Below are 27,972 nucleotides of genomic sequence, written 5' to 3'. Positions count from 1 at the left end.
ATGAAAGTTGCGAAACCGAAAGTTAACGGATCAATTGTAAAACGGGAATATTAGCGCTTTTCTAAACTCTGCTGCCCCATCAGACCAGCGTTTAGGATATAATGAACATCCACAACAGTCCTGCATCTGTTCGGAGGGTGAATGTGGAAGTGTTGAAGCGCTTTCTTGTGTGCACTGCTGTCTGCACCTGTGTGGGTGTGATGTATATGCAGTGGACATACATCTGGATGCTCAGGTCTGAAATGGCTGAATTCAGGCAGCGGTTCAGGCCTCTGGAATCAACGGGAGACGAAGGTGGGATATGCTGCGATTCTGCCGTATGCTACGGGGTGGGTGAGTGCTTTAATCACTGCTACTTTAACTGCTTTCCATCTGTTGCTTCACCAACAAATGCCTTGGTTTTGCACCTGTATACCAAAGCATTCTCTGGAGAGTGAAATGTAATGAATACAATCAGGATTCAGTATGTTATATATCAAAGTGCAATGGCATTACCATTGTTACCCTCACGAAAAGGAAGTTTATTCAACTGTGCAATTAGTATACGTCTTTTAAACTAAAATAGGAAAGTGTACTTTCATGTACTTCTCAAAAATGCACTTTATATCCTTCTCAGAAATATATTTAAAATGACATTTAAGTATACTTGACTTATTCTTAGAAAAAGAATAGTTGAGGATTTGCGGTGTTGATCAACTCCATCTTCATTTTGATTATCAATAGACTTTTTGTTCAAAATGGTTTATTTTATTTTATTTACTTTATTTAACATACCCACATTCAAGTGTTTAGATGCTAGAATTGTTGTTTACAAGCAGATACCCTTTTTTCCTCTTTTGATGTTTTGTATGTTCAGATATTCATATAACAAAATATATACAAATGAACACCTAAATAGGGACATAGCAGTATACTTAAAGTATGATGTTAAGTTCACTTAAAGAAAACTTATGCGTATACTTGCAGTATAAAACTACTAAACTAGTAGTTTACTGAGACTATACTTTAAAGTGTACTGAAATGCATAAAAAAGCATTTAATATGTAAACTATCAGTATACCTATAAGTTCACTTTTAGTATACTTGCAGTACAAACTAAAAACATAGATGTAAACTAGTTGTGTACTCAAAGTTTACTACTGTTATACTTAAAGTGTACTTAAAAGTATACTTTTATATACTAGAAAGTGGGCCAATTTAGTCCCAAGGAGTTGAAATAGTACACTTAAAAGTATACTTCAGGTACACTAATATTTGCATACATAAAACATACTTTAAAATATACTTGAAAGTATACTTCTTTTTGGTAAGGATATGTATAACTTTTTTTTTTTTTTTTTTTTAAAGCACCTTTAGGTACCATCATGGTATATGAATATGGTTACTCACATTCATACCATGGTACTCCAATACATTTTCAACAATGCCATTGTAAAGTTCCAAAATAATCATAGTGGTACCATGTAGTTTAATTGTGAAACTGATTTTACTTCCTCATCTGTGGTAAAAAAAAAAAAAAAAAAGACTTCTACACTTGCAAAACTGATGCAGAACTGCTCACAATGCAGAAAATAATAAACAATCAGAACCAGAATGCACCATGTTTACTAATTTAAAAAAAACAGGACACCAGAATTCTTTACATTTATCTCAAGCATTATAAATTATTTATTTATTTTTATTTTTTTTAACAAAAGTTTAGGTCTGTTTAATCTGGCATATTGTTACACTGCAAAAAATGCTTTTCTACCTTAGATTTCTTGTCTTGATTCCAGCCAAAATATCTAAAGATTCTTAAATCAAGAAGGATTTTCTAGTCGAGCAAAAATTATTTTCTTGTTTTCAGAAAAACAACTCAAAATTAAGTGAGCTTTTTCTTAGAACAAGCCAAAAAATCTGCCAATGGGGTAAGAAAAAAAATCGTATTTCAAACAGAAAACAAGATTATTTTTCTTACCCCATTGGCAGATTATTTTGCTTGTTTCAAGCAAAAATGTACTCAATTTTGACTTTTTTTTCTGAAAACAAGACAATAATTTTTACTCATCTAGAAAATCCTTCTTGATTTAAGATTTTTTAGATATTTTGGCTGGAAACAAGACAAAAAAGCTAAGCTAGAAAAGCATTTTTTGCAGTGTAGGCTTGTGCAGTTCATGGCCAAAGGTATGTACACACATACTTCTTTAAATGGGTTGGGCTATTCCAGTAATATCTCTGAAAACAGTGACCAAGAATTGTGTTTTGGCTTTGTTGCAGTAGTTTGGGAAGAGTCCAACTGGACTTCCACATCACAATGATTTCCCAGGAACTGCTGGTATTGCCAACCACATTAGTGAACTCTTTAATTAGAGTGGGGTAGACCGGTTGTGTAGTCTAACATCTGACAGTTTTGGTTGTAATTTAGTACAAAGTAATGAGTGTGTTGTTTAGCTAACTGATGTCCAGTGTAAGCAAAAACAAAGAGTCTTTGTTGTATGATGATGTTGAATTTCCCATAGGCTACATCTTGTTATAAGGTAAGCTGTTATCACAGATTCCACGAGAGACGGTCACACGAAGAGGGCAGAGACAAGAGAGATGTGATGAAGCAAAGGAAACAGAGGAAGAGACGAGAAAGTGAGTCATGCTCTCAACCCTTTCTCTATCTCTGTGTTGCATACAAACACACATTTTGTTTTATATCTCATGTGAATTGTCCTTTCATTTAGCAGAGCAGCACACTTTTCTGCATCTTGTTCCTGTGTCCTCGCAGTCGTACAGTGAGTATAACACACACAGGGTCTAATGATAAAATAAATAGTTTGACCAAAAATGAAACTGTAACAAACCTGTATGACTTTCTACTGTGGAGCACAAAAAAACAACAACGTGTTTTCTGTGGAACAGAAAAAAACATGTGTTAAAAAGTATCTTAGTATTTATATATACATATATATATATATATATATATATATATTTTTTTTTTTTTTTTTTTTTTTTTTTATTATTATATATATTATTTTTAATTTTTTTTTTTTTTTTTGGAAAAAATACTAAGATGCTTTTTAACTAGGGGTGGGAAAAAAAATCGATATTGCAATATATTGTTGTGCTCTCTGTCGCAATAAATAATCGATACACTAACGGCCAATATCGATATTTTATTACAACACAAATGATTAATTTACCCGTCGTCAGTGTCACTGTCACTACCCAATATCTACCATTCTGTTTGCGGGGGGCGCTGTTCGAGTAAATAGGCGTAAAGCGGCGGAAGCAGCGGCCAGTGAAGAACACAAGTTATCTTACAACATCAGAGAAGAAGCGCAGAAAAAAAGAGAATTGAGAAGAATGGCGGAAGATAACGAAAAACAAATCAAAGACGCACCCGCTAGTTGAGCATGCTGTTTAGTTACGCCTGTTTCACACATACTCCGTCTGCAGTGCTTATGCGTTGAGTATTTTTTTCCGCACCCATGTTAACGGATTAGACTAGAGCGTTCACACTGCACGCGGTTGCTGTGCAAGTGCATTGAATAATACGTTGTTTATTATACGTTGAGTTTAAACGTGAATATATCTAGAATTGTATTAGTGTACTGTGATAAAAGAGTATCACAATGCTGAAAAAGCACGTTTGTATTTGAAATCAAAATAACGGATAAATGGTGTGTTTGTGGTAAACAGCCGCGGATCAGGAACGGACTGCAAACGTGTCCTGTGTGAAAGCAAAACGAGTCCGTGCTGCTTCTGCATCGCATACGTAACACACACGGACTGCATACACACTGCAGACGGAGTATGTGTGAAACAGGCGTTAGTGTTCCTCAAGAAGAATATGCATTGATGAGACCACTGTCCAGGTTAACATAAAGCACTTTACAGTAACTTACTACTGACGTTTCAGGATCACGGTTTACACATGTTAGTTAATGTTCATGTTGTTTTTTAATGTTCAGGCACTTTTATCTGTCTAGCTGTACAGTGTTTACATTTAAGACCAGGAGGCAGTGAGTTATTATGCAAATGCATATTTCTTTGCACAGTGTTGGAAATGTTGGCATTAATAAATGCATAAGATTTCCTTATTATGGGTATTTTTTTCTTTTTCAGTCACATATATCGTGATATATCGTTGATGAAATTTCTTCCAATATATTGAATATCGTAGATATCGTGAATCGCGATATTATCGATATCGTGGGCCACATATCGCCACAGAATTGAATCGTGAGTTACCTGTATCGTCCCACCCCTATTTTTAACATGTTCTTTTATACCTACACACATTTTGTTTCATGTCTCATGTTTTATATCTCATGTGGGATATACATAAAAGTATACTTTTATATACTAGAAATTGGGCCAATTTTGTCCCAAGGAGTTGAAATACTACACTTAAAAGTATACTACAGGTACACTGATATTTGTATACTTACTACATAAAGCATACTTAAAAATATACTTGAACTTTACTTAAGTTTACTTAATAAAATAAAATATTTTTTATTGTTTCCATACAAAAAAAAAAAAAAAAAAAAATATATATATATATATATATATATATATATATAAATGTATTAATATATATATATAATTTTTTTTTTTATTATTATTGTATGGAAACAAATACTAAGATACTAAAACATGTTTTTTTTTATGTTCCACAGAAAAAAAAAACATAGTTTTAGATTAGATATCACTTTAAGGACATCTGTCATTTGTAAACATAATTTTTACTAAAGATAGATAGTCAAAACTATCTCTAGTTCCCCTCCCCCTCACATTACTGGCAAAACCTTTTTTTTTTTTTTGATTACTTCAGTTTCTTACTCAAGTCACAGGGTTGTTTTGGTTATTATTTTTAGACAGACGTCTAGCCGACTTGTGCATATGCATATGTTTTTTCAAGACACTAACTTTGGTTAAAGAGTTAATATATTTCATTAAACATTTCCTTTACAATAGATTAGATAGGAATTATATCCCCCTTTCAGAATATGCAAAATGTAATTGCAGAAGGAAAAAAACATGCATTAAGAGCCGGGGGTGAAAACTTTTTGAATTTGAAGATCAGGGTAAATGTAACTTATTTTGTCTTCTGTGAAACGTGTAACTATCTTCTGTAACTTCTGAAGGGCAGTACTAAATGAAAAAAATATGATATTTAAGCAAAATAAGAAAAATCTACATATCTCCATTCTGTTCAAAAGTTTTCACCCCCCAGATCTTAATGCATATTTTTTTCCTTCTGGGGCATCAGTGAGTGTTTGAACTTTCTGTAATAGTTGCATATGAGTCCCTCAGTTGTCCTCAGTGTGAAAAGATGAATCTCAAAATCATACAGTCATTGTTGGAAAGGGTTGAAATACACAAAAATGCTGAAAAACCAAAGAATTTGTGAGACCTGATGGATTTTTCTGAAGAACAGCAGGCAGTTTAACTGTTCAGGACAAACAAGGCACTCATGAACAGCTATCACTAAACAAAAAAAACACAGCTGTGGATCATTCCGGTAACAACACAGTATGAAGAAACGAGGCGATGTAAACTTTTGAATGGATTGATTTTTTAAAATAAATCTTTTGTGTGAAATATCTTATTCAGGTCAGTACTAAATAAACAACAACATGCATTTTGTACAATCCCTCTGATTTTGGTAAAATAATTAACATTTTACAGATTCTGAAAGGGGGGTGTAAACTTTTGACCTCAACTGTAGATATATTTAAATTGTGTATTCAACTGTATGCATACAAATGTAGTTTCTTGAAGATCCATAATTTTATAAAAATTTATGGCAAAAGGGAAAATGTGGATATGTAATGTAATATTTTTGAGTTTGATTTGAAGAAAGCAGTGGCAATATGAAAACCAAATATTATCAGTGATCCAGAATTTTTTTTTTTTTAAGCGATGAACAGGCCAAGATACCAGTATGGAGTTTGAGAAGATTGTAAGCACTTAGGGGCAATGTTTATTGGAAGTTTCACTACAAAACTTTTGAGAGTAATTTTGTACATGAATATTTACAGTCACTGTGATTGTTTTTCTTCTATTTTTCATCAGCTTTACGTCCTCAGAATCTCTCAAATGTCTATTAATAAACTTTTATAATACTTTACTGTTGCTGTGGTTAAATATTTTTCATAAAATGTTGTTCTTGGCAGCAGAATGTCTTGCAAGTCAAGGGGGTTGAATAGTTTTGATTGCAACTGTGCATGCTTTAAATAGATAAATATGATTTGTTCTCTGTGTTTTTCTCAGGCGATCATGACACCACTGTTCTGTCTTGGGCCGTAGGGCAGAGCAGAGGAGAGGGGCTTCAGGTATCGACTGACACTGTAACAGTGGAGGCCGAGGGCACGTACTTCATTTACAGTCAGGTTGGTCTTCTTTGGTGCATACTAATGCATTATTAAAATACAGATTTAAAAGGGTTGGTTCACTGAAAAATTCATTAATTACTCACGCTTATGAAAGCTTAACTTTGACGTGCAAGAACAGACCTTATTGGTGCATCAATCAAAAGCATTTGAGCTTCCATTTATTTGAATAAAAGTCTAACAACATCCCGAACAACCTTTTTGAAGCATCACAGTTTGGGTGAATAGACTTCTATCAGATTTGTCTTTATCTTTGTGCTTTGAAGATGAACAAAAGTCTTAGGGGTTAGGAACAACACAAGAATGAGAAATTAAAGTCATAATTTAATATTTTTTGTAAAGCTTTTAAGTAACCTAAACTGTTATTTAGCAGAAATTAAATAAAAAAAATATGTAATAAATTTTTCCAAGTCAGGAGTAACTTTAGATTTTGATTTTATACTATACAAGCACTGTAATTGCGCCTAACTTGAACTATTGAGTTAAATAATTTATACAATTTGATTGCACTTAACATGGTCTTAAGCCTCAATTCCCATTGTGCACCATGGCTCAAACTTGGTATATATAATATATAATATATAATATGTAATATGTAATATATAAATATATAATAATGAAATGCTTTTCTTACTCCCTTACTTGTCTTGTTTCCAGACAAAATATCTAAAAATTCTTAATTCAGGAAGAATTTTCTAGACGAGTAAAAATTGTCTTGTTTTCAGAAAAAACAAGTCAAAATTAAGTGTGTTTTTGCTTGAAACAAGCTAAATAATCTGCCAATGGGTAAGAAAAATAATCTTGTTTTCTGCTTGAAATAAACAGTAAGTTTTAGAAAAGGTCATATATATATATAAATGTGCGTGTGTTTGTTATTTATATTCTATTGTTTAGGTTATTGCAGTAGTGCTTTTGTCTCTGTTCTTCCTTTAAATTCTGTGTTACAATATGTAAATTTTAGAGAGTATTTTTGTAATCTGTGGTTTGTGTCAAAAACACACCAGGAAAAAGAGGAAAACAAAACAAAAAGCTGCATGACATGATCTCTGCTTCTTTTTTCTTGGATATGAAACTCAAAACAGTGCCATCTGCTGATGTGTTAAAATAATTACAACCATCAGGTTCATTGGTTAACATGAACTAAGAATAAACAATACTTCTACAGCATTTAAAAATCTTAGTTAATGTTAATTTCAGCATTTATTAATGAATTATTAAAATCATTGTTCATTGTTCGTTGATGTTAGTTAATACATTAACTAAAGTTGATGACACCTTATTGTAAGGTTTTAATGCATTTTTTATGAAAATGTTCTTTAAAATGTTTTGAAAATGTTCTTGGATGGTGAAATGTTTTTTATAGTATGTCATTTATTGCACAAGTAGCTTAAGCTTTTGTAAAAATAAATAAATAAATCAACTGTTTCTTTATTTATAAGCCACAGAGCTCAAATGCACAGAGACAACAATTCCATTGCAATACACTGCAAAAAATGCTTTTCTAGCTTAGCTTTTTTGTCTTGTTTCCAGCCAAAATATCTAAAAATTCTTAAATCAAGAAGGATTTTCTAGATGAGTAAAAATTATTGTCTTGTTTTCAGAAAAAAAAGTCAAAATTAAGTACATTTTTGCTTGAAACAAGCAAAATAATCTGCCAATGGGGTAAGAAAAATAATCTTGTTTTCTGTTTGAAATAAGATTTTTTTTCTTACCCCATTGGCAGATTTTTTGGCTTGTTCTAAGCAAAAGCTCACTTAAAACTTAACAAGAAAATTATTTTTACTCGTCTAGAAAATCCTTCTTGATTTAAGAATTTTTTTATATTTTGGCTGGAAACAAGACAATCAATCTAAGGTAGAAAAGCATTTTTTGCAGTGTAGCATAAGCAATGTAGTCATGATCAATCATTTTCATGTGTTTGAGACACGTTTGAGAGATGTGGATCACTTTCTTTCTTCAGTAGAACAATAAAACATGTTTTTAGCTGAAAGCATGGTCCTTTCTGATTCATAAAGTGTCAATGGATAATAGTCATGAAAGTACATACCGGCAACACAAAATGAATCTCCACAGCTCCTGATGAAATATTTAGGTCTTATGAAGCAAAATGATCGGCAAGAAACTGTATTTACAAAATTAGTACTGCAGCTGTAAGGATCATGGTTTCAGATAAAAATATTTTACTTGAATATAAATCTTGGATGGCCTGTGTGTGTGTCTTTTAGGTTCAAACGCTTATTCAATGACTCATTAGGGTTTGTTGTGTTACTCTCCACAGGTGCTGTATAAAGACACCCCCTGGGCCATGGGTCATGTGATCACCAAGAAGCTCAAAGGGGCAGAGACTAAGCTAATGAAGTGTCTAAAAAGCATGCCCATTAACGTCAGCCAGCCACTCAACACCTGCTACACTGCTGGTGAGACATCACCACAATAAGCTTCAAAAATATATTTGCCATGTTTATGCATCAGATTGCTTAGACTACAACCTTTTTCAAACATCCATCAATTAAATAAGAAAAATGCATAACAGTGTTGAAAATGAAGGAACTAAAATAAATTATATTTTTTAAAACAGGTGAGGGCATGATATTTCAGTTTCTATAAAAGCTGATGGCTCGAATTCTTTGAATTCTATGAATTGAAATGAAAGATGAAAAACAAATATTTAAAAAAATTAAAATTTGCAGTTTTAAAAACACTGAACGAAATTAAGGGGAGACAATGCAGGCAAAAACTGTGTTTTTTCATGCACCTGTCAATTTTGAGATTTTGGGCTTTTTTCAGACTAGTAGAAAGAAAACACCCAAAAGAAACTGATAAGTGTTTATTTTATAGAGGACACTTTATCTGTTTGTGTCAATAGATTTCAATTACAAAACATATTTTTAAAGCCCAAGAGTTTTTCTCCTACACTGAGCCATAAATCTCCACTTCAGCAGCACTTACACACACTAAACTTTACTTTTTTATTCCTGTCTACATCCTGAAGGGTTTTGCTGAGGGTTTTGTTCATATATAATTTGCTTGATTTTATACAACATTTTATTCCTCGAAAATGGTAAAAATATAGTGTTTTTATCCCAAAATCCCTATTTGTCTCTAATAGGTCTTATGACTTTTGAAATCTGACTTCATCCAGTGTTTAGATTTTTGTGCTAGAAATGTATGCAAATAAGTGCATATTTCATTAAATACTGCTAATTTGCATATTTAAACATAACATTTTAGAAACCTTGTAATACAAAAACTGTTTGCAATTATCAATGTACTTATTCAACTGAGTAAGTATTAGTTAATTTTTTACCCTATTCACCTGCAGTGTCTCACCTTAAGCCTTTCAAATAATGTGAATACATTTCTTGTTTTATTTTTATAGTATATACTGTATCTGTGGACATACATGGGCTGCAAATGGAACACTAAGAATGGCCCAGCTTACTCTCAGATAACAGAAAGAAATAAAAAATGGCACTCAAAACCACTATTTTTCAGTTTTGAGATTTTGGGAGATTTTGCTTCTGTAACATCAAACTAGTAGAGAGAGAATAAAATAGACATTTAAGTGTTTAGGTTTTTACACTTTATCTATTCGTGTCTGTAGATTTCAGTTACAGTGAATATCTGCAAAGGCGTTTTCTCCACTTCTGCAGCACTTATTGTACATAAACTGCAAAAAATGCTTTTCTTACTTAGATTTATTTGTCTTGTTTCCAGTCAAAATATCTAAAAATTATTAAATCAAGAGGGATTTTCTAGACAAGTAAGCTTATTGTCTTGTTTTCAGAAAAACTAAGTGTGTTTTTGCTTGAAACAAGCAAAATAATCTGCCAACGGGGTAAGAAAAATAATCTTGTTTTCTGTTTGAAGTAAGATTTTTACTTACCCCACTGGCAGATTATTTTTCTTGTTCTAAGCAAAAATTCACTTCATTTTGACTTGTTTTTTTTTTTCCTGAAAACAAGACAATAATTTTTACTCATCTAGAAAATCATTGTTGATTTAAGAATTCTTAGATATTTTGGCTGTAAACAAGACAAAAAATCTAAGTAAGAAAAGCATTTTTTGCAGTTTTACTGAGGGGTTTGTTCATATATCATTCACCTGATTAATATAACATTGGCTGTTGAGAGTATTTTTTATTTATGGAGTGATAAAAATATAAACATCCAAGAAAAATATTTTGGACTGGCTTTATCCAATGTTCAGATTTCTGTTCTGTAAATGTATGCAAATTATTGCATATTTATTTAAATAAAATTTAATTTTACTATTTAAATATTTCAGACAAAAGCTGAGAGACAACAAAAAGAGTTGTCATAATGTACCTATATCTAGTGATATCTAGTAGTTTTTACCCTGTTTTAAGCTTCACAGAAAGCATTTGAATGAAAGCATTTCTGTGGTAATCAACATGGAGAAGGAGAAGCTGCCATAGTTCCTCTAGTTTAATAAGATCAGATCTCTGTGTGCTGTAGAAGTTGCATGCAAAGTGCATGCAAAATTATCAATGGATTATTTTGCAATATTTGCAAAAATATTTACAATATAATCGAAATATCTGCCTGATTATGAAGTCTGTGTTGCCCTTGCAGGAATTCACTTCCTGGAGTCTGGATCCACCCTTCAGCTCTCTGTTCCCCGCCAATCTGCAGAGCTCATCCTGACAGCTCACGCCACCTTCATGGGCCTCTTCAACATTTGACATGTGATTGACTTGCGTAATGGACAGCAAACCTGTTTATCCTCTTCCATGCTAAACGAGAATTGCATGCACTCATGCTTTTATGCGGTGAATGGATGACACCTAGTGGACAATTGAAACACTAGCATGTTGGAAATGGTACTTATATGCACTAAAAAAATGAAGTTGCACTCCTATGTTTTTGGATATAATATTATGGTAATAATAGTATTAATAGTATTCAGTACTACACTGAGCAGCCACAACATTAAAACCACTGAAAGATGAACTGAATGACATTGATTATATCACTATATCATGGCGTCTCTCAAGGGTTAGTGAGTGAACAGTCAGTTCTTAAATTTCATGTTTTGGAAGCAGGTAAAATTGGCAAGCCAGAAGATCTGAGTGACTTTCACAAGGGCCAAATAGTGCTGGCTAGATGATTGGGTCACCTCATCTCCAAAACAGCAAGTCTTGTGGGATGTTCTTGGTGCACAGCGCACAGCACAAAATGACAATAGTGTTTCCAGACACTCTCCTCTTTCAGCAGGATAATGCACACTGTCACACTGCAGAAATCATTTGGGAGTGGTTTGAGGAGCATGACAAACAGTTCAAGGTGTTGCTTTGGCCTCCAAATTGCCTGAGCATCTCTGGAGGATTTATAGGATCTGCTGCTGAAGTCCTGGTGTCAGATCATTAAAGGACATGTTCACAGGTCTCTTGGAGTCCTTGCATATGTTTTGGCATCTCGAGGGAGACCCATATCATATATTAGACCAATGGTTGTAATGTTGTGGCTGATCAGTGTATCACAATGCCAAGGTATTACTGTCTGATGCAATAACTGTATCATCGTTTTTGACAATACAGCCTTGAACAAATTGTCATCAGTATTGATTTTTGATTGCATTCCAAAATAAATTCAGAGCTGTCTTGTGTGACTGGGACACAAAATAAACATTTAATAATCAGTGTTGGGGAAAGTTACTTTTAAAAGTAATGCATTAAAATATTGAGTTACTCCCTAAAAAGTAACTAATTACATTACTTAGTTACTTTTATGGAAAGTAATGCGTTGCGTTACTTTTGCGTTACTTTTTAAATCTGGGCAGGGTTTGTTTGTTTGTTTTTAATATAAAAAGTTATATTTTTGTCAAATGTAAAAGCCTTTTCACAGCAAAAGCCTCAGGCTTAGAGAAAAGTATATTCACGTCTGTACAGTAGACCGCAGAAGAACAAATGTCAACTCTTCAGCAATAAAAAAAGGAAAACAAATGTTAGATTATCTTGAGTCATTTTTGCTTATTAGTATGGATGAATCGGATCATCGAAGGTCGGCAACAAAGACATCGGTTAATAAAATGGGATTAAATACATAAAGGATATTTGCATTATTTAACATATTTAATTATTGCAGGTTTGCGTTGAATTTCAGTGTTTTTATTCATTTTGAAGAACACTGTTTCTGTTTTTTAGTGAGTGAGATAAATTAATGCATGTTCACATTTATTCTAGAACTAAAGTAACATCTTACTCACAATTTCTCTCAACATGGAGACAGGAGAGCTTTTAATCAATAAATGAGGGGAAAGTAACTCAGATATTTTATAGTCAATTAAAAATTAATGTGTTACTAGTTACTTGGAAAAAGTAATATTATTAACATGCGTTACTTGTAATGCATTACCCCCAACACTGTCAATAATAACGTATGCAACAAAAAGTAAAACCTAAAAGTAAATGAATGTAACATTTCCCCTGAGTGCAAACACTGAAAAGAAATAGCTAAAAATGTTCAGTCTAAATCATAATATAAAAACTTCATTTGTACAACTTTAAAGGCGATTTTCTCAATATTTAGAATTCTTTGCACCCTCAGATTCCAGATTTCCAAATAGTTGTATCTCAGGCAAATATTGTCCTACCTTAACATAACCATACAACAATAGAAAGCTTATTAATGATGCTTTCAGAGTTTAAATCTCAATTTAGAAAACTGACCCTTATGACTGGTTTTGTGGTTCAGTGTCACATTTATTATTTCTTACACTGCAAATAAATATGAAAAACCAAGTATTTGTAACAAGCTTTGTTCTTATTTTTCACCAATTATTCTGCACTCATAAAACCTAATTAAATGAATGAAATAAAAAAAAATGTCACAACAAAATGTGCTGCTGTCTAGCTATTTGTCAGTGCATGTAAGCTTTTTTTGTTTACCATTTGTCTTGTTTTATCATTGGCAATTGGTCCTAATCTTTATCAACCACACTGTAAAAAGTTTTCACCAGTTTCAACAGTTTAGCAGCTGCCTTAAGATTTTAAGTTAAATCAACTTAAGTCATTTAAACTCACAAGTTATATCAACTCATTTTTATTGTAATAAGTTAAAATGACTAGTATTTTTAAGTTGATTTAACTTAAAATTGTAAGGCAGCTGCTGAACTTAGGTTTTTGAGTTGAATCTGGTGAAAACTTTTTACAGTGTAGTTTTTCAATTTGCTCTTTAATTCTGAAAAACAAATTCTGTTATTCCTTAACCTCAACACAGGAAAACCTGCATCCTAATATCCTCAATAATACACACAACTGCCTACATACAGTACTGAGCAGGAGATATCTGTACAAGTTCACTTTACACCATTAAACTTCTTTTCGTCATCAGAGACGGAAATCTGAGAGATAACTCACACAGACCCAGAGTTTTAATGGTGTCATTATTCACTCATAAATTAATATAAATTGGATGGATAGATTGAATGAACTTAAATGAACTCTCAAGCGGTTACCGTGTGATGTGCCCTTTGACCTTTTCCCATCATTGCTCAGATAACCTCCCTGACCTGATATAAAATGTGAACGTTCTCAGTCTCACGCATTTTCTGACCATTGTTCATTAATCATTGAGATTGCATTGTGTGCTGCTGACCTGGAAACTCTTTGGACCAACCAGAATACATCTAAATAAATCAGAAGTAGATACAGTGGCACCAAAACCTCTTTCTTTGACACATACACAGGTCTGAATGCCATTTAAATCCAGAAGAAAACAAATGATTGATCAATGTACCGCAGAGCATTTATTTTATACCGAGAAAAAGTATTTGGACATTTCCTGCTGCAATATCTGTGTGAATTAGACAGGAACTGACTTCATCCACACTGAATAGAAGTTAAATAACCATTTCAGTTTTTTAAAGCACATTTTATATTGGTCTAACATTAATAACAGTAGTATTAATAGCAACTAGATAAAAAAAGTTTGTCAAGAAGACAAACTTTAAGTTGGCTCAAAAAGCTTGATCAGAACATTTGAGAAAGTTTTAAAGTTTTTGAGTCTGAAAAAGATTGAAGTTTAAAGTAATTTTAAAACTCAAATGCTTTGAAGGCAATGCAGTCTGTCAGATAGACGGATGGATGGATGGATGGATGGATAAAGAGCATGTTTAATGTTACTAGCATGATTGACATATTACTAGCATGTTGCTAGCATGTTTTTAAATTGATTAGCATGTAGCTAGCATGATTAGCAAGTTACTAGCATGTTGTTAACATGTTTTTAACATATTTCTAACATGATTAGCATGCTGCTAGCGTGTTGCTAGCATGTTGTTAGCATCATTAACATGTTGCTTACATGTTTCCAGCATGATTAACAAGGCACTCTCATGTTTCTAACATGATTAACAAGTTACTAGCGTTTAGCTAGAATGATTAGAATGTTGCTAGCATGATGTTAGCAGTACTAGCAATGTTTACCAAGTTATTAACATCATTTTAACATGACTTTTAACATGTCTCTAGCATGATTAGCATATTCTTAACATGTTTTTAGCCTGATTAACATGTTGTTAGCATGTTTCTAGCATGATGTCATCATGTCTCTAGCATGATTAACATTTTAATAACATGTTTTAGCATGATTAGCAAGATATTACTATGTATTTGGCATGATTAACAAGTTATTTCCATGTTACTAGCATTATTGACATATTACTAACATGTTGCTAGCATTTTTCTAAATTGATTAGCATGTTACTAGCATGATTGGCAAGTTACTAACATGCTGTTAGCATGTTTCTAGCATGATTAGCATGTTTCTAGCATGATTAGCAAGGCACTCTCATGTTTCTAACATGATTATCAAGTTACTAGCATTTAGCTAGAATGATTAGAATGTTGGTAGCATGATGTTAGCAGTACTAACAATGTTTACCAAGTTATTAGCATGATTTTAACATGATTTGCACATGTTTTTAGCATGTGTCTAGCATGATTAGCATGTTCTTAACATGTTTTTTTAACCTGATTAACATGTTGTTAGCATGTTTTAACATTATTAGCATGATGTCAACATGTTTCTAGCATGATTAACAAGTTATTACCATGTTACTAGCATTATTGACATATTACTAACATGTTGCTAGCATTTTTCTAAATTGATTAGCATGTTATTAGCATATAGCTAGCATGAGTGGCAAGTTACTAACATGTTGTTAGCATGTTTCTAGCCTGATTAGCATATTACTAGCATGTTTCTAGCCGGATTAGCAAGGCACTCTCATGTTTCTAACATGATTATCAAGTTACTAGCATTTAGCTAGAATGATTAGAATGTTGCTATCATGATGTTAGCAGTACTAACAATGTTTACCAAGTTATTAGCATGATTTTAACATGATTTGCACATGTTTTTAGCATGTCTTTAGCATGATTAGCATGTTTCTAGCATTTTTCTAAATTGATTAGCATGTTACTAGCATATAGCTAGCATGATTGACAAGTTACTAACATGTTGTTAACATGTTTCTAGCATGATTAGCATATTACTAGCATGTTTCTAGCAGGATTAGCAAGGCACTCTCATGTTTCTAACATGATTATCAAGTTACTAGCATTTAGCTAGAATGATTAGAATGTTGGTAGCATGATGTTAGCAGTACTAACAATGTTTACCAAGTTATTAGCATGATTTTAACATGATTTGCACATGTTTTTAGCATTTGTCTAGCATGATTAGCATGTTCTTAACATGTTTTTTAAGCCTGATTAACATGTTGTTAGCATGTTTTAACATTATTAGCATGATGTCAACATTAACAAGTTATTACCATGTTACTAGCATTATTGACATATTACTAGCATGTTGCTAGCATGTTTCTAAATTGATTAGCATGTTACTATCATTTAGCTAGCATGATTGGCAAGTTACTAACGTTGTTAACATGTTCCTAGCATGATTAGCATGTTACTAGCATGTTTCTAGCAGGATTAGCATGTTTCTAGCATATTTTAACATGCTGCTAGTGTGTTGCTAGCATGTTGTTCTTTTTCCTTTCTTTCTTTTCCTTTCTTTTTTTCTTTCTTTTTTCTTTCTTTCTTTCTTTCTTCTTTTTCCTTTCTTTCTTACTTTCTTTCTTTTTCCTTTCTTTCTTTTTCCTTTCTTTCTTTCTTTCTTTCTTTTTTTCTCCTTTCTTTCTTCTTAGTTTTCTTCTCTTTCTTTTCTTTCTTTCTTTCTTTCTTTCTTTCTTTCTTTCTTTCTTTCTATTTCCTTTCTTTCTTTCTTCTTCCTTTTTTTCTTTCTTTCTTTCTCCTTTCTTTCTTCTTAGTTTTCTTTTCTTTCTTCTTCCTTTTTTTCTTTCTTTCTTTCTTTCTTTCTTTCTTTCTTTCTTTCTTTCTTTCTTTCTTTCTTTCTTTCTAGTATGTTAAAAATGATTTAAAAAAATTATTTACAATTTTTTGGGAAATTTGTCAAATGCATTAACATAAATTATTTTTTAATGTGGCAGAAGCGTCTAAAACTGAAGCCAAATGTACAAGAGGTAGAAATCAGGAAGCTGTCTGTCATCAGCAGCATTATGTTGAGTGTTTGTGGTTGACTACAGAGCTCATACAGTAGCGCTGGTTCCTGCATGCAGAGGTCAGGAAGGCCTTCACTCAGAGGAATAAAACACAAGAGAACGGACAGAATAGGAATAAAAGGCTGCCTCTTCCTCCCATTTTGGCGGCTGGCACTCAGGGTGACCTTTATTGTGTGGCAGGGTCAGGTTTGCAGCTGCTGATGTCATTTCCACACACACACACACACCCAGGCCGCCGCTGCAGATCCCGACAGGAAGACTGTGTTTGTCATTACTCACAGGAGTTTTGACTAGACCCTCACCGCACCATTCCAGTGCACTCACTCCTATCATTACATTCTTGGACTTGGTGCCATCCTACAGTGCTTGTGTTTGCTTTCTGTGTTTTAGACTTTGTTACTGAAATAAATTAAGATAAATAAAATGTTTATTTATTTTTTTAATTTATTTTATTATTGTTTTGGACGTATCATGGCACTAAAATGTTTATTACGCATCATAACACCATCTTTATTTTTTGGATGTAATAGGCTCTTTTCAGTCCTGTACTACGGCACTATCATATAATATATTTGTTATGTAATTGAAATGCATTAGTCTTAAACATAGGCCTATTTTTATTGTATTTTTTTTATTGTTTATTTTTTTTGTTTTATTATTCATTTTATTTTTATTTTCTATTTTTATTTATTTATTTATTTTTGTACTGTACTAGGAGGTATTCTGATTGCATTTTGTCAGTTAAAATTTAGTTTAATGCATTAAAAAATGCCATATATAAGCAGTAACTCTTCCATGCATTACCACTTTAACTTTTAAAAATAGTTTGTAATTGTTCTGTTATTTAATGTGTCAAAATATCATGTGGTGCAACCATCCAACCATAGATTTTTTGTCTTGTTTCCAGCCAAAAAGTCTAAAAATTCTTTAATCAAGAAGGATTTTTTAAACAAGTAAAAATTATTGTCTTTATTTTCAAAGTCCACTTTAGACATTTCACAAAGTGAAAATCATGCCAAATAGTGCAGAAAATGAATCTACCAATGGGTTAAAATAAATAATCCAGTTTTCTGCTTGAAATAAGATAATTTTTCTTACCCCATTGGTAGATTATTTAGCTTGTATTAAGCAAAAGCTTACTTAGTTTTAACTTAATTTTTTTCTGAAAACACAATACTTGTTTAGAAAATCCTTCTTGACTTAAGAATTCTTTGATATTTTGGCTGGAAACAAGACAAAAATTCTAAGAAAAGCATTTTTAGCAGTGTTCTGTTTTGGAAACATCTTTGAAATTACCCAAAATGTATTGAGATTAATTTTCTGCACTATTTGGCATGATTTTCACCTTATAGTTAGTAGAATGTCTAAAGTGGACTTTGAAAATAAAGTGTAACCAAAAAGAAAAAAAAATGAAGCATGTTAAGGAAATGAATTAATTTGAATATAAATTATGGTCGCACCACATGACATTAAAATAACTTCATTTAAAATTTTAATATGGTTTTTTGTGTACAAAACATTCTTAATGTTTGAACAGTTATAATAGATATTATTATTTTTATATTTTAAAAATTGGCCTGTTGAAAATCCTTATACATCAATGACCCGAGTATAGTAATAACAAATAATATGTGACCCTGGAGCACAAAACCAGTCTTAAGTCGCTGGGGTATATTTGTAGCAATAGCCAAAAATACATTGTATGGGTCAAAATGATCGATTTTTCTTTTATGACAAAAATCATTAGCATATTAAGTAAAGATCATGTTCCATGAAGATATCTTGTAAATTTTCTACAATAAATATATAAAAACTTGATTTTTGGTTAGTTATATGCATTGCTAAGAACTTCATTTGGACAACTTTTAAGGCGATTTTCTCAATATTTAGATTTTTTTGCACCCTCAGATTACAGGTTTTCAAATAGTTGTCCTATTTTAACAAACAATATATCAATGGAAAGCTTATTTACTCAGCTTTCAGATGACACAAGAATCTCAATTTTGATAAATTTATACTTATGACTGGTTTTGTGGTCCAGGGTCACATATATGGAATTACACTGTAACTTTATCATGATATCCTTTGAAATAGCTTGGATTAACAATACCATGGTATGTGAATATGATAATCATTCTGTGCAATAGCATATATCAGTATACCATGGTTTTACCAATAATAACACATCTATTAAATACAATCCGTTTATGAGACTGGAATAAGTTCTTCTCGAGGCAACACCACGCGACTGAAACCTTGCTGATGAAATAAATATAAGATGTTGTGCAAACCGCAGCAGTGTGTGAGACTAATTCATATGGACTGTGTGTGATGCACCTGCCTGCAGCGATCCAGGTGTGAGCCAGCTCTTTATTTGTTTGCATGCTTTGCTTTCTCTCTCACACTAATAATCAAGTGCACTAAGTCTAGGGTGACCCAGATGATGACCTTCATAGCGGCTTACACACAGAGTAAATGCACGCGGTACGGCGGGATGTGCTGATAAATGGTCGTGGCCTTGCTGCATTTCCCACAGAGAGACGTGTCACAGATATTTTTGCAGTTGTAGCACTCAGCAGAAACGCACACAATGGAGAGACACAGGGGGAGAGGTGAACGTGGCGCTACATACAAACACAGTTATTCATCAGTCTGCTGCACACACTTCCTCTCTTTGACTCCATCACCTGAGGAGCTTGTTTTCCAGTACTCTGAGAACAAATCTAAATTAAAAGAGTCAAACATCCTGTAGGACAGAACAATCACAAACCAGATCTGTAATATCTGGGTTATTTCTCTTAGAGAGCATGTGAGATTAAACAGGGCCTTGCATCGCAAACGTTTCTTCGGAGAAAAGACCTTTCACTGTACATGTGTCCCTTCAGAAGAGATCTCAACAGCGTCTCAATTTCCCACCAAAGTCACATAATAGCGCAATATCGCTTGTTGTAAAAGTGCACTTTAGCATAGTGTTACAAAGAACTTATGGTTAAACGTTATTTTAAGATGTCGTTGTTACAGTGAAATTATACATTTAAGTACTGAGTAAAATTAATTAACTACATCTACTTACTATATGGTTAGGGTTAGGAGTAGAAGTTGGGCTTAGGGCTACTTGCATGCAATTATGCATAATTAATTGTTAATTTTAATAGTAAGTACATGTAACCTGTAACAAGGACACCTTGTGTAACATGGGTTACTGAACTTATTATGGAAACATGCTAACAACATGTTAATAACTTGCTAATCATGCTAGCAACATGCTGGTAACTTGCTAATCATAGTAAGAAAATGTTAGTAACACCCTAGCAAACCGCACAGCAGCAACACTCTAGCAATTGCCCGGTACCCTAGCAACCGCATAACAACAGCCTAGCAACCACCCTGGGTACCCTAGCAACCGCATAGCAACAGCCTAAAAACCGCCCCGGGTACCCTAGCAACCGTATACCAACACCCTAACAACCGCCCCGGGCACCCTAGCAACTGCATAGCAACACCCTAGCACCCATCCTGGGTACCCTAGCAAACTGCGTAGCAACACCCTACCAACCGCCCCTGGTACCCTAGCAACCGCATAGCAACAGCCTAGCAACCACCCTGGGTACCCTAGCAACTCCATAGAAACAGCCTAACAACCACCCTGGGTACCCTAGCAACTGCATAGCAACACCCTAGCATCCATCCTGGGTACCCTAGCAAACTGCATAGCAACACCCTTCCAACCGCCCCTGGTATCCTAGCAACCACATAGCAACAGCCTAGCAATCACCCTGGGTGCCCTAGCAACCACATAGCAACACCCTAGCAACCACTCAAAGTACCTTAGCAATCGCACACAACACCTTACCAACCACCATGCTAGAAACATGTTAGCAACATAATAGTAACTTGTTAATTGTGCTAGAAACATGTTAATAGCATGATAAACATGTTAGAAACATGCTAGCAACATGCTAGTAACTTGATAATCATGGTAACAACATGTTAGTAACCACATAGCAACACCCTAGAAACCGCATAGCAACAGCCTAGCAACCACCTTGGGTACCCTAGCAACCGCATACCAACACCCTAGCAACCGGCCTGGGTACCCTGGCAATTGTATACCAACACCCTAGCAACCGCCCCAGGTACCCTAGTAACCACATAGCAACACCCTAGCAACCACTTAACCAACCACCACGCTAGAAACATGTTAGCAACATGTTAGTAATTTGCTAATCATGCTAGAAACATGCTAGTAACATGTTAATCATGCTAGAAACAAGCTATCAAAATGTTAACATCTTGCTAATCATACTAGCAGCATGCTAGTAACCTGCTAAACATGCTAGTAATATGCTAGTAACTTTTGCTAAACATGCTAGTAACATGCTAATCATGCTAGAAATAAGCTAGCAAAATGTTAACATCTTGCTAATCATCCTAGCAACATGTTAATAACATGCTAATCTTGCTAGTTTTTGTTAATCATGTTGAAGACATGCTCAAGCCAACCTAAAGTTTGACAAACCTTTTTTATCTAGTTACTTTTATTGTCTTAATATGGTTTGGTAAACTAAACATTTATAATACACTAAAATATATTTTTTAATGCAATTTCTGTTTAATCTTGTATTTAATGTATTTAAATAGAATTTGATTACACATTTACGATTGCAATTATATAATACGTTTAAAATCAGTACATTTAAAATGTATCGAATTTGGTGTTAAAATGTATTAAATTATGTGTAATATCAAATAACACATTACAGTTAAAATCATAATCATGTGCTTTAGTATGCTAGTTAAGACATTAAGTGTACTTCTTTACAGCACAACAAAAGGTCATTATAACAATGATTTAAAATGTATTTTGATGAGAAAAAATAATTGATATTATTACAAAGTGCACTTTTAAGAAGTTTACCTAAGTGTGTTACTTAAGTCATGAAAGTGTTTCCAAGTGCACTTAAATGGCTTTTTATTTCATTAATAGTTTATTATCTTAAAAAAGCATAAAACATATAAAAATATATACTTTTAAGATTTGAAGTACACTAAACGTGCACATGCAATACAATTACGTACATTTCTTTTTGAGAATTGATGCAATCCACATTCATTTCAAAAGTTATAAATGCTTACTTTGTCAACACAAACTATTCTCACACAATTTTTATACTTCAATAAAACATAGGAGAGTACTTTATTAAGTAACTAGAGAGCAACCTCTGATCAAGAACTTTTTCTTCTGCATAAGTTTGGATGACAAAATCTCAAGCTAAAACCAATACACTTACAGTGCCTTCATATCTACACTAGGTGGCAACTTTGTACTACTTCTTACATACTCTTCTCTCTCACACATACATAGACACACACACACACACACACACACACACACACACACACACACACACACACACACACACACACATACACACACACACACACACACACACACACACACACACACACACACACACACACACACACACACACACACACACACACACACACACACATTCTCTCTTGGGTTTGGAGTTAAAGATAAATTGTTCCTCTCTCTCTCTCTCTCTCTCTCTCTCTCTCTCTCTCTCGCGCTCTCTCTCTCTCTAAGGATTGTGGTCTGAAGTCAAATCCAATAGAAACGACGGCAGCCATATTTGAGCGTGTGTCCTGAAGGATAAACAAACTACAGAATAGCAAAGGAATAGAACATAGTTACAGAGGCACTTGGGTTTCGAACTCTAATATGTAAAACCAAATTTTCTGCATTAGATTACACTGTCTAGATTACATTTTCTAAAGAAAATATAAGTGCACTTACACATGCAAAACTCGTCAGGTTGTTAGTGCATGTTCTGGTTGGATTCCTGTTGCTTTGTGGTTCAAAAGAGCCAACTTAAAGGTTTTTCTTTCAATGAATGTTAATCTAAAGGATTGTTTTGGCCAGTTTATCATCTTCCAGAGGAAAAGTACAAAAAGTAATAGCACAAAGGGTGCATGAGTTATGCGTTGCATGGTTCAAATGCTTCAGCAAACCCATTACAAAGACAACCCTTCAGAAGACACTGAAAGACAAACGAACTCTTCCCACAATGTTATTGTTTATCGTTACTTAGCAACATTTTTGTACATCATATTTAAAATGTTTATGTTCTATTCCGGGAACTTCTCAGATTCAGCCATCTGTTTCCAATAAGTGCTCTATCTGAGGAGTTTTGGATAGAATTGTCAATCGAGAAAGAGAGAAGTTAGTGTGTGTGTGTGTGTGTGTGTGTGTGTGTGTGTGTGTGTGTGTGTGTGTGTGTGTGTGTGTGTGTGTGTGTGTGCGTGCCTGTGTGTACGGAATGGAGTTTAGCGTATATAAACATCTGTTTAATATTGTAGCACTAGTGGAAGCATGGTAATTCTGTTATATAGCATATACAAATACTAGGAAAATAGTTACAAAATTACGGAGCCCCTTACGTCACCTGTAGAAGAAAAATAATTAATCCGTGGGGACGGTTTTGCAATTCGTTCCCTCATTTTATAAACCGTACTCACGAATTCTTAAACTGTTCCCTCGGTTTAACAATTCGTGCCCACGGACTAACAAACCGTGCCCACGAATTTCCAATCCGTGCGCTCAGATTTTGTAAACCGTACCCTCGGATTTTGAATCCGTACCCACAAAATCATAATCCGTGCGCACGCTTTCGCAATCCGTTCCCACAGTTTGTAAACTGCTCTCACGGATTTGTGATTATGATAAGCTTTTCACCCAGAGTTAGATGCATGCTGCACTATTAATGTTATTATTAAATAAGGCCTATTATTACATTGCATTTAGTTTGAAAGCAAAGGAATGGCAACATAACCTGTACATTATTTGTTTTGTATTGCTTTTTACCTTCTCTCAAAAACTCGTTTTTTTTTTTTAATTCAGGTAATATTTTGAAAAATATTATTATATAAAACAAAGCCGTTTGAACAGCGCTCTTCACTTATTATTTATTTTGGTACCATGACCGCTTACAAAACAGGCTTCTTTTTATCGTTTATTTTACATTAATAACCAATAGGTTAAAACACATGATGTTTTGGCAGCTAATCTATTGGTGATTAATATAAAATAAAGCTAAAAACTCTGTTTTGTCAGTGTTGCATAGTCTCATTTAGCCTACTGAGAAATAAAGTTTAATAAATGTAAAACAATGCATCCAGCACTTAAACAGGTGTCTTGGTTGAATTTGGGGGCGGGGCCACAAATCCGTGAGAGCAGTTTACAAACTGTGGGAACGGATTGCGAAAGTGTGCGCACGGATTATGATTTTGTGGGTACGGATTCAAAATCCGAGGGTACGGTTTACAAAATCTGAGTGCACGGATTGGAAATTCGTGGGCACGGTTTGTTAATCCGTGGGCACGAATTGTTAAACCGAGGGAACAGTTTAAGAATTCGTGAGTACGGTTTATAAACTGAGGGAACGAATTGCAAAACCGTCCCCACGGATAAATTATTTTTCTTCTACAGGTGACGTAAGGGGCTCCGTACTAAATGATTGTACTTGGTGCTTAGAATTCTTGCAAATACTGTGAACGTTTTACCAAAACATATTTTAAATAATATCCTGCTTTTGGGTCACTCAATATCAACATGATATTTCAAACTCCTCATAATGTTCTACTGGGCCATTATTTTTATCCTATAATAATCATTATAGTGCCAATGGCAGGTATGCAAGGGAATGGGAATTTTTTGTTTCATGTTGGAATGCTATAGGGTGAATTTCATAATACTGTCAAAAATATGTTCTACTTCTAAAGCCTAACTTAACTGTAGAGATCAGATTTTATGCTAAAAATTATATTATAGTTGTTGTTGCTATATAAAATAAAAACTGCAGTGATATTTTATGGTTTACAAATTCAAATGCTATTAACATGCTAATCATGGTAGCATGCTAGTAACACCCTAGCAACCACTCTGAGTACCTAGCAACTGCATAGCAACACCTTAGCAACCACCCTGAGTACCCTAGCAACCACATAACAACAATCTAGCAACCATTCCGGGTACCCTAGCAAACCGCATAGCAACAGCCTAGCAACCACTAGAAGTACCTTAGAAACCGCATAGCAACACCCTAGCATCTACTCAAAGTACCTTAGAAACCACATAGCAACAACCTTATTGTGAACCATATTTGTAAACCATATTTTATGGTTTACAAATTCAAATAGCAATCCTCTACACTGATAAAATGATTTTGTGGTGAAGTAAGTAAGAATAATTGAGTTCAGGCAAGAATTTAAAAAAGGAAAATTCAATATTAGTACTCAATTTAAGCTTGTACAATTACAATCTGAAGTATATTTTACTTGGAATCGTTTGTTATTTTTACAAAGATTGTTTAAATATCAAAGTCATGATCCAGTTGTTCCTGTGCACTTGGGCATGACTAATTGATAAGGTTACATTTGTTGCTGTTTTCAATTTATTTACATTGTTTTATGGTTGCTAAGGTTAAGTAACTTGGCGTTTTGTAACATCTAGAGTTTATTTTCTACTCAAAATGACCCATTCATACTCAAAAACTATTCACTGATTGTTACTGTCAATGTGTATCATGTGCCAAGTATTGAGGTCTCTGTGTTCATTTGGTTAGTATACATTGAGTCAACATATAACCTTAAAAACAATAAGGAATCGTCTATTTGCTTACGTACATGTTTGTAAGTGAACCACACGCTTGTAATGACATTTTTTTTCAGTGCCATGATGTTTGAATTGTACTTGTGGACTGCAGGGTAAACTTAAAATAATTAAGTAGAAATCTCATTCAACTCTAACTGTACATGTTAAATTTATTTATTTCTTTTGCTAATTTTTCTTAACTTAGTTAAGTAGATTTTACTTAAAAAATATGTGTGCAAAAAAACTTGCAAAATAAAAATTAAGTAAATTTACTTTTACTCCTTGCATTCTTTTTGCAAGATATAAGTGTATTTAGACCCAGCATAGCCAGCATTGTAAACTGTCCTAGATGTTTTTATAACACAAACGGTAATCCAAAAGGTAGGTAGCATAATATTTTTAAAATTGCATGCTTCATGGAGAAAATAATCCCATAATGCACTGCAACAAGCTTACTGAAACAAATCCCATCCAACAAGGCTGACAAACAGACATTCTTCAAATGTAAGCTATATATGTGGCAAAGAATAGCCAACCTATAAGACTCATGCATGCTCAGGTGCATAATTAATGCTAATCACACTATGCTATGTCTTATACTGCCAAATTAACTTACAAATAACACAAATCTAGGCAGACAACACAGCAACTCTTTCGGTCCTCACTAATGACATTGTTTTCTCCCACACCCCTCAACTGGAAGGAGTAGAGGAGCAGGTTTGCTTATTTACAATGCGAAATTTAGTCCTATTTCTTCACATATTTATCAATTGAATATGATTCTATGATTAAGTAAATACTACAAAAATGTAAATGTAAATATAGCAATTATGGGGCCAAGCACTAGGCAAGCAAGCATCAGAGCAACTAAAGCAATGAGTAACTGAGGCCATTTAAAGATGATTTAAGTCAAAATGGGTGAAAAAAAAACAACCACTAGTAATGTTATCACTGTTGACCAACAGGTGGCACAATTATCAAATCGATGTGGTGTGTTCAGTGTGAGGTGACAATGACACACACAAAGTTTGGTGTCAATATTTCAAAGCTTTGCAGAGATAAAGCCTCAGAGTCAAGCCTCATGGCTCAAATTTGTTGCATTGCTGTACAAAAATGTTTTCGTCTATTGACAGAAAATTCATAACTTTGTGTCAGCACAGTCTGAAGATGATCTGACTTGATTTTGGTGAAAATCGGTCTAGGAAAAGTACAAAAAAGTAGGTTTGGACAGGAAGTTCGGCCAACTACGCCAAAATTGGTATGTATGTTGTCGACATGACCCAAGAAATATTTTGACCAGTTTCATTACAATAGACTAATGTAGTCAAACGTTATTAGAATTTTTGTAAACGTCATAATTAATGGTTAATGAATGGTTTATTACTCCTGACCAATAGATCGTGGTATTACCAAATTGATCAGTGTGACAAAGTTTGGTGCAAATATGTCAAAGCTTTGCAGAGATACAGCCTCAGATGCAGTTTGGCATCTTTCCAGCAAATTTGTTGATGCGTTAAACGAAAACAATTTCGTATTTCAACATGAAATCCATAACTTTCTGTCAGCATGGTCCTAAGATAATTCAAGTCAAATTTGGTGAAAATCAGACCAACGGTCTAGGAGGAGTTAAAAAAAGTAGTTTTTCAAAATTAATCAAAATAGCAGACAGGAAGTTTGGCCAATTTTGGTATAATTGGTATCAATGTTCTTAGCATGACCCAAGGAATATATTACTTTCATTACAATAGGCCAATGTAATCAAATGTTAGTAGTATTTTTTAAAATGTCGTTGTAACTTTTGGCCACAAGGTGGCACTGCAAAGAAACTGTTTAAGTACCATCATGACATGGAGCCGAAGACACATACCAAGTTTTGTAAAGATACCACAATGCGTTCATAAAATATAGCATTTTGTGACTAAATTCAAAATGCCCAACACCAAAATTAGTATCAGTTTACTTGGCATGCTCCTCTGAAGCTTTGTGATTTTTGGCCAAACCATTAAGAAGTTATAAGCAAAAATAGCCATTTTTCATAACTCTTGGCCACTTGGTGGGACTGCGCCGAAACACTGCAGGTAGCTTCAGGTCTTGCTTGTTAACACACACCAAGTTTGGTCTCAATATAACATTTTTGTGTGCTTCTCATAAAATTTTATGCACATTATTCGAGAATGGTTTGACTAATCAACTTGAATACCATAACGTTTTGCCAGCATGGTCGAAAGATGATCTGAGCCAATTTTGGTGAAAAGCAGACTTCGACAGAGTTCGAAAAAGTAGGTTTTTACGAACTATTAAAAATAGCAAAATAGCTAAACCTTATGGTTTTTAAATTTCGTAAGTGTTCATTTGACTCATCATGAGCCAATGATTCAG

At 33.7% G+C, this 27,972-nt stretch overlaps 1 protein-coding gene across 1 annotated transcript; it reads left to right on the top strand.

The window, feature by feature from the left end:
• Window positions 1-101: 101 nt before the first annotated feature.
• On the top strand, window positions 102-11,070 carry tnfsf13 (TNF superfamily member 13). Its single transcript, XM_073839552.1, has 6 exons — window positions 102-329; window positions 2,517-2,616; window positions 2,709-2,759; window positions 6,247-6,365; window positions 8,644-8,782; window positions 10,961-11,070. The coding sequence occupies exons 1-6, from the start codon at window positions 102-104 to the stop codon at window positions 11,068-11,070; spliced, it is 747 nt and encodes a 248-aa protein (XP_073695653.1).
• The last annotated feature ends 16,902 nt before the right edge of the window (window positions 11,071-27,972 follow it).

Source organism: Garra rufa, chromosome 5 (genome assembly GCF_049309525.1).
Source record: "Garra rufa chromosome 5, GarRuf1.0, whole genome shotgun sequence".
NCBI lineage: Eukaryota > Metazoa > Chordata > Actinopteri > Cypriniformes > Cyprinidae > Garra > Garra rufa.
Note: the sequence above shows the minus strand (reverse complement) of the source record. Positions and strands in the feature narration are given on the sequence as shown.

Bases quoted from the DNA above. Each gene is read 5' to 3' on its own strand.
- tnfsf13 (XM_073839552.1), top strand. From the start codon at position 102: ATGAACATCCACAACAGTCCTGCATCTGTTCGGAGGGTGAATGTGGAA. The intron at 330-2,516 runs GTGGGTGAGTGC...TCTTGTTATAAG, and splicing joins ATTCTGCCGTATGCTACGGG to GTAAGCTGTTATCACAGATT. The intron at 6,366-8,643 runs GTTGGTCTTCTT...TACTCTCCACAG, and splicing joins CGTACTTCATTTACAGTCAG to GTGCTGTATAAAGACACCCC.